The following is a 16,743-nucleotide window of genomic DNA, read 5'->3' as shown; positions in this document are numbered from 1 at the left end:
TCTGGAACAACCCATTTTCCTCAGAATTTCAGAGAGAAATGCACAGTAACCAGCATGTACAACATTTGCTGCCTTCCTTCCTTAAATAAGGGCAATAATTGCCACCTGTTTATCAAAGAATGAATGACCTCACTAATAGAACTCCACACTGCTATTATTTTGAACACGCCCCTTTCAATTAGTGATTCAATTAAACAGAATCAGCAACATGCATGTCATGACTGTTGGGTCTGTTGGATTTCTATTACTCTACTACACCTGCTAGTAAATTATTTGCCATGTAGAAATATCATTTCTACCAAAAACAGTGATTGATCCGGTTAGTGATGTCTGACTGCTATTATTTTGAACACAACTGTATGTGTGTGTATGTGTGTATATATATATATATATTTTTTTTTTTATATATATTTTTTCTAATAGGAGAAACTTTATTGGGGAGAGTGGGGGCCTTTGGGCACCATCAGTGTGTATGATGCTAAAGAGGTATAACACAATGTCAGGTGGTTTAACTCTTAAGGCATCTACCAAACACTAAAATATTAAACTTGTAAGTGAATGGGTACTAACCCTTTAATGGTATATTTCAGAGATAACAGACCTCTTAAGTCTTGGACTGCTATCCTGGCAGAGGACCCCCTTCAATTGGAAGACCCCAATGGGGAAAAAAAAAATCTACGCATAGTTTGTTTTTGTTTTTTTTCCCTTCAGCTGTCTTCTGGCCATGTGCAGTCTACTTCTTTTTCAGTATTCGTTGACATTAAGCAGTCCTCATTAAAGTGGATAACAGTGCTAATATAGTGATGTATCATATGCTGTTCTCTGCGTCATTCCCTTGTGAGCCCAGGCCACCTTGATAACTTCCCCAGTGGGCATGTTGTTGACAGCCTGGGCTCAAAGGGAGTGGGATGAATGACAATGGGTGTCATTCAGTCTAAAAAGCTACTGGTGCTGGACCTCAGAGTGCTGTTTCGGGGGGACAGCGCCAAAAAGGGGGTCAGTATTGGAGTAAGAGCTGCTTTATTTGTTTCTAATGTGCTAAGCAATGGGATTTTTTTTTTTTTAAAAAACTGGAGTTCCCCTCATGTGTTTATTGGAAACAGAAATAATCTATAGCTAGCGTTATTTCTGCTTGTAGATGCACTTTTGAATGTTGACTGCATCACCCAACTAAATGCATCATTAAAACAGATCTGTAAGAGATAATTTGCATAAACCCATTTACATAGCCAGGGGGGATGTTAGCTTGTTTGGATGAAATTTTGCATAGTAGTTTATACTTTTAGTTATGTGCATGTTTGGAGAACTATGTTTCTCTGCACACTGATAATTTATTCAGATTCATTCTAGAACATGACTTGTGTCTGAAAAGTTATGTACAGCTTAACAATGGACACCTTTCTGGTTGTTGTTTCTCATTGACTTCCAAGTCTTGCTCCAAATAAGCCATGGTTTCCATTCACTGCACTGATGATGGCCTACATGTCTGAAAGAACTATATGCAGTTTGGATAAATGGTTTCCATTATTTTTATTATTTTTTGTCAGATTGAATGAAAAATAATTAAGAGTTCTCCTTCCTAACAAACAAGGTGGATGGAGGAACTGTATTCTGACAGCGGCACCAATAGTGGTCGGAATACACAGATCAGGGCTGCAGCTGATTGGCTGTAGCAGTTGATTGATAAGTCTTCTGACTTTCCCCTTGACAAAAGTCAATCAAACGATAGACTTCTGTTGAGCAGGGACTGCCACACACTGATCAAAATTCGCCCCACACCTGCTGAACCAGCCACATTTTGATCATGTATGGCCAGCTTAAGACTCTATTTTTCTTAACACTGGTTTTAAGGGATTTTTGGTTCCCCTCAGCCCACCTCACTGTGACCTGATTACTGTGTGGCCTTACCCTTGGTTCACATATATGCGGTCGTGCGGGCTGCGTTCTGCGCGGGCACAAGAGCCCATTCATTTGAACGGACTCCCGTGCCCCGTGACACGCAGGGAAGAAGTTCCTGCACTTCTTCTGAAAACGCAGCCCGCACTGGAACCTCGGTTCCCAGTACGGTTGCGTTTTCCACTGCGGGCGGCGTTCCATTAGAACTAATGGCGCCCGCCCGCGGGTCCGCATTTCTCTGTGCAGGTAGTGCGGCTGCATGGATTTTCGTGTGGATCCGCAGCGCACCACCCGCACAGATGTGAACCTAGCCTTACGGAGGAAACTGGAACATCATGCATCATATCGTCCTCCTTGGAAATCCACCAAAAAATGTTACTTTATTCTTCTCTAACTGGCAAACTGTGCAGCTTTTTTCATATTACAGACACACTGAGATCAGTTCCTTCCCCGAAAGGAGCTTACAGTCTATTTCCCCAATCACACTCAACACATATCTATATATAATTTGGCTCATTTTAATGGAAACACGGCAGAATGTTTTTGGTTTGTGTAAAGAACCCCATATAGACAGGGAAAGTATACAAATCCTATGCAGATAATATCCCAGAGCACCACGACTGCAGGGTCATGGTGCTCACCTCTGTGTGACTGTGCATATATAAAATGTAAAAAAAAAAAAAGGCTTTTTGTGACATTGGTAATCATAATATTTTTTTTGCTAGGATGCTGCCAGCAAAAAGGAAGAAAAGGATGCTGAAAAGACTGCAGTCAAACCTGCCGCTACACCAGGATCATTGAACCATGAGCAGCGCCTTGAGAGTATCATGAAGAAAGCGACATTTGAGGAGAAGGTAGAACGGTCTTGTGGATATCTTGGGGGAAAAACAAAAACAAAAATGTGATATGATAGTTGTAACAAGACACTCTATACTAACTGGACTGTGCTGCCTTGAATTATCACTGCTGATTGGTCATTCTGATATGCGTATGTTCTGAGATCAAAAGCCCATTCGGTTTTTATTGGACTTCTGCTACAGCTGGATTAATATGGAGTGTACCGTTGTTTGAGGGTGGGAAAAACTGAATGTGACAGTTTCCTACCCACTTTTAATGCTAGGATCAGGGGCGAACTGACCATTTGGAAACTCGGGCACTGCCTGAGGGCCCGGGGTCAGTAGGGGGCCCCATGAGATGCCCCTGGTACCTTTTTCATAGGCTTTTTTGAGTTTGGGCAAGGACACGGACTCCATGATCCCCTATTGCCCGGGGGCCCCATGAGTTGTCAGTCCGCCCCTGGATAGGATATAATCGGTGAATTACATCCTAATTTTTCAGGCTGGATTCAAACTTTTTTTTCCAGCTTTGGATAGATTGGAGGAGGGTTAGAACCTCCTAAGATTTTTATTTCTGTCTGTGTTACCTTTGAAGAGGTCTCCCTTCTCCATATCATGATGACGCAACAGAAACTAAGGGGAATCTGCCCAATGCAGATACAAAGCATCCAATGTGTGTGAGTATAACCTGCGCAGAGGACTGATCAATTTTTTTATGATTATTTATTATAATTTATGATTTCGTGTTTCAAATTTTATCATACCCGGGATGTTTACTAGACTCTTGTTCGGACAGATTTCAGTGAGTTATTCCTAAGAATTACAGGCCTACAATAAAAAAAAAACATATTTCCGTTGAATGTACCGCTTTGAGCACAGAAGTACTGACATAATCAGATCGCTAGGGAGGTTAAAGTGACTCAGTCACTTGGAGTAAAATATTACTGTAGCAGTCCTTTCTAAAAGAAGCTGCTATGTACTCTCCTCTCTGTCGGACAGCTGCTCTCTTAAAGTTCTTTAGGCGTCTCTGCTGTCCAATACGTTTGGATGTGTCCGATAGCTTGTCTCCTTCTGGGTCCCTTCCTACCAGTTCCTGCATCATTATTGTGTCCTATAGGGATGTAGGGGTTGGTAGGAGGAAGTGCAGCACTCAGCAGGGGGGGTACACTAATCATCGTGCCCAGAAGTATTGGATAGGAGCAGCACCCAGAGCCCTTAAAGTGAGCAAGTTTCAACACTGCCTGCCAGCCAGCCAGAGAAGTGAGCGTAGAACTTTTATTTTACTTTGAGCTGCTGTTATGAGATTTTCCACCTGTTGACCGGACTGCTTTAACTAATAAAAGTGCTTTCATTACTGTGTCTGTACCCTTTTGGAAAGGTTCTTCCCACTTGTCCTGTCCTAGGAATGTAAAAGGAAGTCTAACAGACATAGGCAGCAAATGTTCTGCCTTCTGTCTAAAGCCTAAAAGATTAAAAAAAAAAAAAAAAAAGAGGGGGGGGGGGGTTGCCAGGGTTTAATTTTACCTATTAAAATCTTTTTGTTTATTTCAGGTACTTATATAGCGCCGTCAATTTACACAGCGCTTTACATATATATTATACATTCACATCAGTCCCTAACCCTCAAGGGGCGTACAATCTAAGGTCCCTAACCCTCAAGGGTTGTACAATCTAAGGTCCCTAACCCTCAAGGGGCGTACAATCTAAGGTCCCTAACCCTCAAGGGGTGTACAGTCTAAGGTCCCTAACTCACATTCATACATACACATACTAGGGACAATTTATACAGGAGCCAATTAACCTACCAGCATGTCTTTGGAGTGTGGGAGGGAACTGGAGTACCCAGAGGAAACCCACGCAGGCACAGGGAGAACATGCAAACTCCAGGCAGGTGGTGCTGTGGTTGGGATTCGAACCAACGACCCTAGTACTGCCAGGCGGAAGTGCTAACCATTTAGCCACTGTGCTGCCCACAGCACAGTGCAGCTTGCATAAATACTCCAGCCCCTTCTCAGTCCAGCGCTGTGGACTCTGCAGCAGCTCTTCTCCCCTCTCCCAGCTCTCGTAGGCTTGGCTGAGAGCAGCAGGACCCATTGGTTCCTCTGCTGTCAGTCAAAACCTGTGATCAGAGAGGAGGAAACGAGGCCGGGGCCGCGCCCGGCTGTGTGTCTGAAGTGGCTTTTTATGGGGACACTCTGCGGGGGTAGGAGCACCGGCGGGGGACCCAGACAGAGGAGGATCATGGCTACTCTGTGCAAAACCATTGCACAGAGCAGGTAAGTATAACATGTTTGTTATTTTAATGAAACAAAAAATTGAACCTTTTAATATAAATTTAAAGATGCTTGATTGAGCTAACATCACCCACATAACCATGAAAATGTTTACTAATTTTAGCTTTTCTTTTCTCTCTTTTGCAGCCCGAGAAGGATTTCTTTGGCCGGCAGATAGTGAAAAAAGTGGCTTCCACTGTTACAGGCAAGTACAGGCCCCTTTTTGTGAATGGCACAGAGAAGGTTCTGGTATGGATGCATCCCTTCCTGATGGATGACCGTCTTGCTGTTAGCGCTTGCAAAATCAATGTAGTTGTTGGACATGGCCTTGGTGACGCTGGGATTGTCAATCACATGAGAGATAACATTGTGTAGACACTACAGCCCATCTGGCCATGTCTTTAGGGATATGGAGCCCTGTTTGTCCTAAGGAAAACTGTATGTTTTCATAGCAGCCAATCAGATTGAAACTTGCAATCTTTCATGAAAGGTTTAAAGCGTTACTAAACCCAAGACCCTGCACATCTGGTCTCCCACAGGAGACAGAAAATGGAAATGCAATTATTTTAGTAAATCTAAACAGCTAAATACTTTTTCTCATCAGCAGTTTTGTGACTTCTATCAGTGTCCAGCAGAGCGCTGGTTAAAGCTTGTAGGAGGAGTTTTATTTCTGCTCTAGGAGGATGCAGAGTCCCTGACTTCTGTCTGGACAGTGCTGATTGGCCCTGTGCTGATCAAATGTACTCTCCCAAGAAAAGAAAAAAAACCTCTCTAGCAACACACACCAAACTGAGCATGTGCAGAGTGTCTTCATATGATTTGTCTTATCAGGAGATGAGGGTGCACTGGAAGAAGAGGAGAATCAGAGAAGTCAGGATTAAACAGCATTTTTACACAATGTAGAGAAATAACCCCTTAGGTTCCACAGTATGTATGTGGAAACAGAAACACCCTCTCCTGCACTCTACGACCCAGAGCAAGGGTGGATGGAAACAGAACTTGAGAACATTCGACCACCAATGCATAGAAGGTTGTACGGCTCTAAACAAGGCTGGGGAAGCCCGACCAGTACTGCAAAGTGAAACAAAAGACAGCGCACCAACCTATATAGGTCCTCAAAGGAACTTTAGGAGTGGAGAACCAGTGTGAATCACATTACAAGGGTAGACTCTCAAAGTAAGACTGACACGTTTCGAAGGGGGTCCCCCTTCATCAGAGCTCTGATGAAGGGATCCCCTTCGAAACGCGTCAGGTTACTTTGAGAGTCTACCCTTTGAGGACCTATATGCTTGATTTACTTCATCGTTTGTGCGTATTATTCTCCATTTAATAAGATCCCAGTTTACTGAGGTAATGCGCAAGGTTGGTGCACTGTCTTTTTGTTTCACTTTCCACAGTGAGTATATCAAGAATGATTGACTGTATATACAGACTGATTTTACTGTTGACGGTTTAGTAACACTTTAACTATTTTGATGTGTAAAGATAACCTACAGTATGAAGATAGATCGAAATCCAATCACAAAGTCACACCTAAATATTAACATGTTGCTGGAATGAAAAAATGCCTGGTGATCCTGCCATGAAGATCCTTGTTCAGGCACTTCTGTGATGGGGTGACAACTGGCTCCCAATTTTGCTCCTGTGTTTTCACCGGATCACATTTGCCCAATGCCGAAAGCTGCAAGCAGCCATGTCAAAAAACATTGAACAATGATGGTCCATCAAAGACAGTCAAGAGTACGATGTGCAGCTGATACTGCAGCGAATGCATATAGACAGGAAATGGCTAAAAGACTGCAGGAGATCAGCATCACTGAGATGCAAAAAAGGTGAAACTGATATTTTATAAGGAAATCGAAAACCTGGCAATTAACACAGTGTTTTAGCAAACAAAGGGGTTTTTTTTACTGTATCAACTGTGTTCACCCAGGATTGCCACTGCTTTCACCCAAGATTCACTCATTTTTCTATTCAAACCTTATGTGGGAAATGGGTGAACGTTGGATCAAAATATTGATCTACATCCAGTCCAGTTAGGGTTTACATATAAAGTTTGGCCGGTTTCTAAAGGTGGGTCGGTGCCTGACTCGCTTTAAAGCTGGCCTCTGGATTAAAAAAAGGAAAAATGGAAACCCATTGCCAGTAATGGTAATACTAGTGCAATACTCAACTCTTCCACAATGAATGAATGCCAGTGTTATTCAATACTCCTTCCTCTGAGCCCAGGTTGTCATAGATCTGCCGCTTTCTAAAGGTGGGTCGGTGTCTGCCTTGCTTTAAAGCTGGCCTCTGAATTAAAAAAAAAAAAAGGAAAAATGGAAACCCATTGCCAGTAATGGTACTACTAGTGCAATACTCAACTCTTCCATAATGAATGAATGCCGGTGTTATTCAACACTCCTTCTGAGCCCAGGTTGTCATAGATCTGCCGGTTTCTAAACGTGGGTCGGTGCCTGCCTTGCTTTAAAGCTGGCCTCTGGATTTAAAAAGAGGAAAATGGAAACCCATTGCCAGTAATGGTGATACTAGTGCAATACTCAACTCTTCCATAATGAATGAATGCCGGTGTTATTCAATACTCCTTCCTATGAGCCCAGCTTGTCATAGATCTGCCGGTTTCTAAAGGTGGGTCGGTGTCTGCCTCGCTTTAAAGCTGGCCTCTGGATTTCAAAAAAAAAAAAAAAGGAAAAATGGAAACCCATTGCCAGTAATGGTAATACTAGTGCAATACTCAACTCTTCCATAATGAATGAATGCCGGTGTTATTCAACACTCCTTCCTCTGAGCCCAGGTTGTCATAGATCTGCTCTGTGGTGAATCATCGCGCAGCTTGGGCTGCACTGAATGGCTCTTTCGCAATTCAGTAGTTAGTCTGAAAATGTCTGGCTGCTATACCCTTTGCTTGTTCCATGTCAATCCCTTACTAGGTAATGAAGCCAGGATCTCAGTGCCAGATCCTGCTTCTGTTAATAACGGGTCAGCTGCAGCTCCCCACTTTGTCCTTGTGTGTTCATTTGTTTAGGATTAAAACATGATGGCAGGTCCTCTTTTAATAGCACAGTAATATCACTTTTGTCATTTTGCCTCACAGAAATATTAAATTTTTTGTCCTAGCTAGGCTGCTTAAATTAGAATTAAAGCAGAAACAGCCCCCCCCCCCTCCCTGAGGCCAGGAAACAGTGAGGCCTCGGAATGATTACCTACTTCAGACTGCTATATTTGGATTGCACTGTGTGTGCATACTTTATTTCAGTAGACAGCGAAGGCAGATAAAGACCCGCGTATAGATTTCTAAGGAAAGGATGACGGCATACATAGATTGCTGCTGGAATGGGCCATAGTCTTCAGCTACACACACTTCACTTTTACAGGCCGTAATTCTCTGTTCTGAAATATAAATGAGCTCTTCCAGTGGCCCCCATCTCTTGCCTCGTTATTTTATTTATTATATACGTTTAATTTGGCAGTCAAATGAGCTGATTCGTGTGTAGGCCTCAGCTGCTGTGTTGTGAAGTGCATCCTCCCCACTCTGCACTTACTGGAAACTGCGCTTTCCTTTACAATGCTCTGACCAGCTGCCAGTTCAAAGCTTCCCAGTACCTGAAAGGGAAAAATAGATTCAGGACAATTTTTATTTTAATGTCTTTTTTTAATTCTAATTAAACTTTCAGTTTTAAACCTGCTAAATGCTAAATACAGTCTTCAAAGGTAGGTGTGCAAAGTCGTATGCTTTGTTTTTTTTTTGTTTTTTTTTTAGAAAGTAGTAGAGAAGAAAAGCCTGTCCCATGCCAGCATACTGCAGATGGAGACCCTTGCTTTCTGTGTGGAAGCAGTAGTCCCTTGCTTTCTGTGTGGAAGCAGTAGTCCCTTGCTCTGTGTGTGGAAGCAGTAGTCCCTTGCTTTCTGTGTGTAGAAGCAGTAGTCCCTTGCTCTGTGTGTGGAAGCAGTAGTCCCTTGCTCTGTGTGTGGAAGCGGTAGTCCCTTGCTCTCTGTGTGTGGAAGCGGTAGTCCCTTGCTGTCTGTGTGGAAGCGGTAGTCCCTTGCTGTCTGTGTGGAAGCAGTAGTCCCTTCAGTTTTAAACCTGCTAAATGCTAAATACAGTCTTCAAAGGTAGGTGTGCAAAGTCGTATGCTTTGTTTTTTTTTTGTTTTTTTTTTAGAAAGTAGTAGAGAAGAAAAGCCTGTCCCATGCCAGCATACTGCAGATGGAGACCCTTGCTTTCTGTGTGGAAGCAGTAGTCCCTTGCTGTCTGTGTGGAAGCGGTAGTCCCTTGCTGTCTGTGTGGAAGCAGTAGTCCCTTGCTGTCTGTGTGTGGAAGCAGTAGTCCCTTGCTCTGTGTGTGGAAGCAGTAGTCCCTTGCTGTCTGTGTGTGGAAGCAGTAGTCCCTTGCTCTGTGTGTGGAGGCGGTAGTCCCTTGCTCTGTGTGTGGAAGCGGTAGTCCCTTGCTGTCTGTGTGGAAGCGGTAGTCCCTTGCTGTCTGTGTGGAAGCGGTAGTCCCTTGCTGTCTGTGTGGAAGCGGTAGTCCCTTGCTCTCTGTGTGGAAGCGGTAGTCCCTTGCTCTCTGTGTGGAAGCGGTAGTCCCTTGCTCTCTGTGTGGAAGCAGTAGTCCCTTGCTGTCTGTGTGGAAGCAGTAGTCCCTTGCTCTGTGTGTGGAAGCAGTAGTCCCTTGCTGTCTGTGTGGAAGCAGTAGTCCCTTGCTGTCTGTGTGGAAGCGGTAGTCCCTTGCTGTCTGTGTGGAAGCAGTAGTCCCTTGCTGTCTGTGTGGAAGCAGTAGTCCCTTGCTCTGTGTGTGGAGGCGGTAGTCCCTTGCTCTGTGTGTGGAAGCGGTAGTCCCTTGCTGTCTGTGTAGAAGCGGTAGTCCCTTGCTGTCTGTGTGGAAGCGGTAGTCCCTTGCTGTCTGTGTGGAAGCGGTAGTCCCTTGCTCTCTGTGTGGAAGCGGTAGTCCCTTGCTCTCTGTGTGGAAGCAGTAGTCCCTTGCTGTCTGTGTGGAAGCAGTAGTCCCTTGCTGTCTGTGTGTGGAAGCAGTAGTCCCTTGCTGTCTGTGTGTGGAAGCGGTAGTCCCTTGCTCTCTGTGTGGAAGCGGTAGTCCCTTGCTCTCTGTGTGGAAGCGGTAGTCCCTTGCTGTCTGTGTGTGGAAGCGGTAGTCCCTTGCTGTCTGTGTGTGGAAGCGGTAGTCCCTTGCTGTCTGTGTGTGGAAGCGGTAGTCCCTTGCTGTCTGTGTGGAAGCAGTAGTCCCTTCAGTTTTAAACCTGCTAAATGCTAAATACAGTCTTCAAAGGTAGGTGTGCAAAGTCGTATGCTTTGTTTTTTTTTTGTTTTTTTTTTAGAAAGTAGTAGAGAAGAAAAGCCTGTCCCATGCCAGCATACTGCAGATGGAGACCCTTGCTTTCTGTGTGGAAGCAGTAGTCCCTTGCTTTCTGTGTGGAAGCAGTAGTCCCTTGCTCTGTGTGTGGAAGCAGTAGTCCCTTGCTCTCTGTGTGTGGAAGCGGTAGTCCCTTGCTGTCTGTGTGGAAGCGGTAGTCCCTTGCTGTCTGTGTGGAAGCGGTAGTCCCTTGCTCTCTGTGTGGAAGCAGTAGTCCCTTGCTGTCTGTGTGGAAGCGGTAGTCCCTTGCTGTCTGTGTGGAAGCGGTAGTCCCTTGCTGTCTGTGTGGAAGCGGTAGTCCCTTGCTGTCTGTGTGGAAGCGGTAGTCCCTTGCTGTCTGTGTGGAAGCGGTAGTCCCTTGCTGTCTGTGTGGAAGCGGTAGTCCCTCTGCAGATGTTTGACTTGCTCCCTGCTGAGTCAGAGCAATACCTCCTAGATTGTAAGCGCTAACGATCAGGGCCCGATGTTTCCTCTTGTACCAAATTGTATTGTAACTGGAATGTCTACCTTCATTTTGTAAAGCTCTGTGCAAACTGTTGGCGCGACATAAATCCTGTATTATAATAATAACTCTGGTGATTGGAGAGAATAAGCAGCAACTTTTGCATCTCTGGGTTTTTTTTTGTTTTCATGTGTCATGCAACATTTCGAAAAGTTTCCCTGCTGATTGGACAGCTCTAGCTTTGATTCAGCAAGGGGGTGTGTCAGACAACTGCTCCCTCACTGGGAGCAAATGCTCATTCTCTACTGCAGAGCAGGCCTATTTACTCAAGCTGTGGCTTCTTTTTAAAGAAAACTGGCTGTGAGATCACATATATTTTATTTATTGTTTTTTTGTTTAACCACCCTGTAGCAGAAACACTTGATACAGGGCAGCATGGGTGCGCAAAATCGCGCGTGTGTGTGTGTGTGTGTGATTTCGCATTTCCGGGAAGGGGGTGCGTCTGTCAAACACCGGGTCCCGGTTGGTGATTACTCACCGGCGCCTGGTGACTGCCGAGCATCTCCGACAGGGAGGAGAACTGTTTGTAAACAAAACGGTTCTCCCTGTCAGCTCGTGCACACTGCTTTGGATGGCTGTACACAGCAGTGTGCTTACAGTGAAGCACACGGACACAGAACATAGTGACACAGCACTCTGTTAACCCTTTGATCGCCCCAGATGTTAATCCCTTCCTGCCTAGTGCCATTAGCTTTTTTAGCACTGATCACTGTATTGGTGTCACCGGGGATGTCCGTGACACCAAGTGAGTTCCCCCCAGTGTAAGAATATCCGCCGCACTCCCGCTATGTCGCTGATTGCCGCCATTACTAGTAGACCAATTAATTTACACGTATTGGGATTTTTGTTTTTTTAGCAAAGACATGTCGTAGAATGCATTTTGGCCTAAATTTATGCCAAAATTTGATTTTTAAAATTTTTTTACTGGACTTGTTTAATAGCAAAAAGTCAAAAATCGTTTTTTCTGACAGTGCTCTGACTCTCCAGCGCTCACTGGAGCGCTAGGCTGTGGCGAGAGCAGGAGCGACTGGCTTAGTCTTTCAGTGGCTCACTGAAAGGCTGAGCCAGCTGCCAGTCCAGGCATATGGGTGGATCTCGACTTTAAAGTCAGGATCTTTCCTTAGTCTGGACCGTCTGATTGATGTCAGCCAAAAGCAGACTTTAGCCTGTTAGCTGAAAACGGGTCACAGGAGTGCAGAACTAATTGCACTCCTGTGATCCAAGAAAAGCTTTGGCCATACTTCACCTTTAACTGTAATATTGTTTTATAAAACACATGCACTGGGAACGCTGAGAACAAACACAGCAAAGATAACGCAGAACGAAACAAAAAGAAACCTTGGACTGAACCATACAGGAAAGGGGGGTGGTAGGGGTAGGGCAACTGGTGGGAAGCACTGTTTTAAGTCATTGATGTGTGTATATTTAAGATTGAGCTAGTGTACTTTGTAGATAAGCAGATTTTTTTTTAGAACGTGGCAAAGGAGAAACTGGAAAACCTATGCTAAGGAAAAGCTACAGATCCACCCGCTGGCTAGAAATGTGAACACAATATATTCATTGGCCATTTTATTATTTATGTACAACACTGCTGTGCATGCCTTTTGAAGGTATGTGCTACCCGTTTTCTTGGTCACATGGAAAAGCATGATACAACAACCTGACAAATGTGCCCATCCCCTCCACATTTTTCCCTGATCAGCACCTTGACACTGGACTTCACAAAACCCCGAGGGCATATTGGGTCTGCTGCTTGGGTTTTGAAGGTTGCAGATTTTCTTGTTGCCATGTTGTGGAAAGCTCACGTTTTGATCTGGTAAAGTATGTTCTAGCATCTTCTACAATTCATATTCTTTGTTTTATTTTTCCCAGTGAGTTCAAACCAAGAGGATCCCATAGAGAAGAAGATTGGAACGGCCGTAGGGAACAGCGATGTTTGGTTTCGATTTAATGAAGGTGTTTCCAACGCAGTGCGGAGGAATGTGTACATTAAAGACTTGTTGTAATTTTTACATTTTTTTGTAAATAAGAAAAAGGTATAATTTATGAGACTTTTTCCCAGAATGACAAGGACTTGGAGCATATATCGATTTGTGTTCTCAGTGGATATTTTTGTATCAAAGTTGAGATTTTCAGTCTGTTGGACTGTACTGCTTATGAACAGGTGAGAGCTTTTATCTCCTCACTACATGAAGCAAAGTTTTTCCTATCAGTTGAAAGCAAGCCTTTTCTAGTTTTCTATGAAGGTAATAAACATTTTCTATGAGCTGTTTTCATATTATTCCTTCAATGCAGGCTTGGAACATTTTAGTTACTGCGGGCAGCACATACAGCCTCGCCGCTGGCTATCCCCGCTTCAGACGATCCTGAATACGGCTGCCAGACTTATTCACCATTCCAACCGCTCCATCTCCGCCACCCCCCTCTGCCAATCCCTCCACTGGCTTCCGATTGCACAACGGATCAAATTCAAAATCCTAACACTGACGTACAAAGCCGTCCACCATACTGCCCCGAACTACATCACCGACCTAATATCCAAGTACCGCCCAGCACGCACACTCCGCTCCTCACAAGACCTCCTTCTCTCTAGTTCCCTGGTCTCCTCCTCCCATGCCCGCCTCCAGGACTTCTCCAGGGTGTCACCCATCCTCTGGAACTCCCTGCCCCAACCCATCAGATTATCACCTACTCTCCTCTCCTTTAGGCGCACCCTGAAAACCCACCTCTTCAGGGAAGCCTACCCCATCCCCTGCTAACTTGCCGACCTCCTCCACTCTTCCTACCACTCCATCCCCCACAGCTATCTCCTCCTGTGCCAACATCCCCTCCCTCCTAGATTGTAAGCTCGAGAGAGCAGGGCCCTCGATCCCCTCATGTTTTGCATTGTATTGGTATTGTTCTGTCACATGTTCTGTCCCCCTTTGTAATGTACAGCGCTGAGCGAACCATTGGCGCTTTATAAATACTGTATAATAATAATAATTTCAGACAATCTGCTAAATGTCAGGATAAGTTCAGCGTCGTTGGACAAAACAGGCTCATCCAGCAGCAGAATTCCAACTGGTGGGAATTTTTCTTAGATCACTTATGGAATCTTTACCTTGTGAATTGTGTTGTCTGCTTGCCTGCTCTGTGCTAAAAGCACCCTTAATTTGAATCTTAACTATAGTTTAGGAAGGGGACATGCTGGGGGTGTCCTGGCCAAAAGTATCTTCCATAGAAATGCTACCTTTCTGAGCCATACTGTGCATTTCCATGCTGTGATCACCAGCACTGTTGGAAAAAAAAAAGTGCTGACTGTCCATTTCCTCTTCCAGTGGAACCTTGAAAGGACCATTGCTGCTTAAAGCCCACCCAGGGGCGGACTGACCATTTGGAAACTCGGGCAATGCCCGAGGGCCTGGGGTCAGTAGGGGGCCCCATGAGATGCCCCTGGTACCTTTTTCATAGGCTTTTTTGAGTTTGGGCAAGGACACAGGGGCCCCATGATCCCCTATTGCCCGGGGGCCCCATGAGTTGTCAGTCCGCCCCTGAGCCCACCTGCAGGATATTAGTGACCCCCACCCTGCCCTCTGACCTATCCGCTGGTATGGGGGGAACCTATCCAAATGCCCTTTTCACTTATCTGAAGCCATGGTCACATATTGATCCTTCTCTCTTCCCTTTACTCTTGGGGTCCTCCTTCACTGTCTGCATGTGGACATCTGTTGGTGGAGGTGACATGTTAAGCCATTAGGTACTCTCCCATAGGCTCCTTCGGTAGTACCCAAGAAGATAAGCAGGGAAAAATTACTGGCCTCTGGGTCAGGAAATTGGCTTCACTTATAGGAAACTGTGCCTTTGATCCACTACACTACAGGATGGCTTGAGAAGAGGCATTTGCGAGGAGTTTCCAATTTAGCTGCAGCTGCTCAGCCAGTACAAATCAAGGATAGGTTGAGACACTCCACAAATGTCTTGCTTGAAATCGCATGCAGAATGGCCCTAGATGTAGGCAATCTGCATATTAGGAGCTGTGTAGAGGCCAGACCTGGTGCTGCAGTCAATCATGTGAAAACAGACTGCTTATTGGGGCAGTTGCTGCTGCCAGATGTTAAGGCGGAGTTCCACTCAGACTGTAAAAAAATTAATCAGCAGCTTCAAGAACTGTAGCTGCTGACTTTTAAAAACAGCCACTTACCTTTTCCATGATTCCGCGGTGTCCTTCCCGCAGCCCATTTCACCCGCCGTCCTGTGTTCCAGGTGCCGGCATCTTCAGTGTGGGCATCCAGCTGTGACAGCTTGCGGCTTCCACTGCACATGTGTGAGTAGCGCTGCGCTTTGTGAATGGCCCCATAGTCTTCTGGGACCTGTCACGTGTCCCAGAAGACTATAGGGGGGGAGGACACCTTCCGATCACCTAGGTGATCGCAGTGGGAGAGGGTACCTGTCAATTTCGGGATAAAAGGCAAGGGCATGTCGCGGAATACATTTTGGCCTAAATTTGATGAAATTTGATTTTTAAAATTTCTTTACTGGACATGTTTAATAGCAAAAAGTCAAAAATATTGCTTTTTTTCCTTAAAATTTTTTTACAGTGCAAAAAATAAAAAAACACAGTTGATCAAGTACCACCAAAAGAAAGTTGAATTTGTGGGGGGAAAAAAGGTTGTATATTTCATTTGGCTGCAGCATTGCATGACCGCGCAATTGTCAGTTAAAGTAACGCAGTGCCATGACTCAAAAAATGGCTTGGTCAGGAAGGGGGCGGAAATCCTCAGGAAGGCAAGTGGTTAAAGTAGAAATGTGGCAAGACTATGGCTATTCCATTATTTGAACAAGCGGTAAATTGGCTTTAAAGTAGACCAGAACTTAAAAGGATGATTTGTTATATTATTAGAAACTTCTGGAAATGTTAATTGTGGCAAAACAGGCCCCAGAAAAATCTACATTTTGCCTTGCCTTCCCCCTGTAAAATAGAACTTACTGATGTACTCTGACTAGGCACTCCTGTCCCTAAAACCCTTGTAGATGTAAATCTGCTATGTAGGATGAAGTGCTGCCAGTGATTGCTGGTCTCAAGAGATTTAGAGATTTCACTCCTGTGCTGTTTGCTGAAGAGGAAGCTGTTCCTGAGCATCTCTAAAGCCAGGATCTCCCTGCTTCTGCTTATTCCATTTTATGGACCTTTGCTTCCTCTGCCTTTCCTGCTTCTTCTTGGTCATTACCACACCAGTCATCTGACATGAAGAAGCAAAGCCTTCTCTCTGCCAAGGTGGTCAATTTTACAGAAACACAGTGCAGAACAGGTCATGGGAATTCAGTGCTTGGGAAATTATTTGCTCCAGGGAGTCCACAGGTAGTACTGATGATTAGTCCTTTCCCTCCAAGTGATGGTAAACCCAATTTGTATATTTATAATAAAGTTTACCTTTTAGGTAAAATTAATATCTCCTAAACATGCACCGTTTAGGAGATTTTCAAGTTTTTTTTGTTTTTTGTTTTTTTTTTTTTGCAGCTGGCGCATGTGCTCTGAAGGAACAGCATACCCGTGCCGTTCCTTCAGAGCACTGTGCTGTGTCCTGAGACTTCCGTGGGCATGCACGGGAGTGACATCATCGCAGCCCAGCTAGTCAGATGGACGGAGCACGTGAACCCGGAAGGAAGACCGGGTGAAGATAAGAAGCCTCTACAGCGGTGACAGCGTGCTGCTGGAGGGCTTTGTTTTAAGGTATGTTTTACATCATGTGCTAGTATGGGATGCATACTAGCACATTATGTCTTTACCTTGCAGGGTCTTTTGTTGTGTTTTTTTTTCTATAAATAATGGACATGGCTTATTACCTCTTTAACTTGTTTGTGTACAGCGTTTGGTATTCCTTAAAGCAA

General features: G+C 44.7%; 1 protein-coding gene across 2 annotated transcripts in view; it reads left to right on the top strand.

Annotated features, from left to right (window-relative positions):
• Window positions 1–13,138, top strand: part of CHTF18 (chromosome transmission fidelity factor 18) — a 90,298-nt gene extending 77,160 nt beyond the window's left edge. Inside the window, exons 20-22 of one of the 2 annotated variants that reach the window (XM_089656045.1) lie at window positions 2,622–2,750; window positions 5,153–5,210; window positions 12,745–13,138. In XM_089656045.1, the coding sequence (XP_089512171.1) occupies window positions 2,622–2,750; window positions 5,153–5,210; window positions 12,745–12,878 (321 nt within the window). In that variant the 3' untranslated portion in view covers window positions 12,879–13,138. Of the gene's footprint in view, window positions 1–2,621; window positions 2,751–5,152; window positions 6,165–12,744 lie in introns of those variants that run through there. The other variant, XM_089656044.1, reaches the window with a different exon arrangement.
• Window positions 13,139–16,743: the final 3,605 nt, after the last annotated feature.

The sequence above is a fragment of the Staurois parvus genome, unplaced genomic scaffold (genome assembly GCF_062004578.1).
Source record: "Staurois parvus isolate SC_StPar_1 unplaced genomic scaffold, SC_StPar_1.0 ptg000882l, whole genome shotgun sequence".
Lineage (NCBI taxonomy): Eukaryota > Metazoa > Chordata > Amphibia > Anura > Ranidae > Staurois > Staurois parvus.
This window is presented reverse-complemented; position numbering and strand designations above follow the sequence as displayed.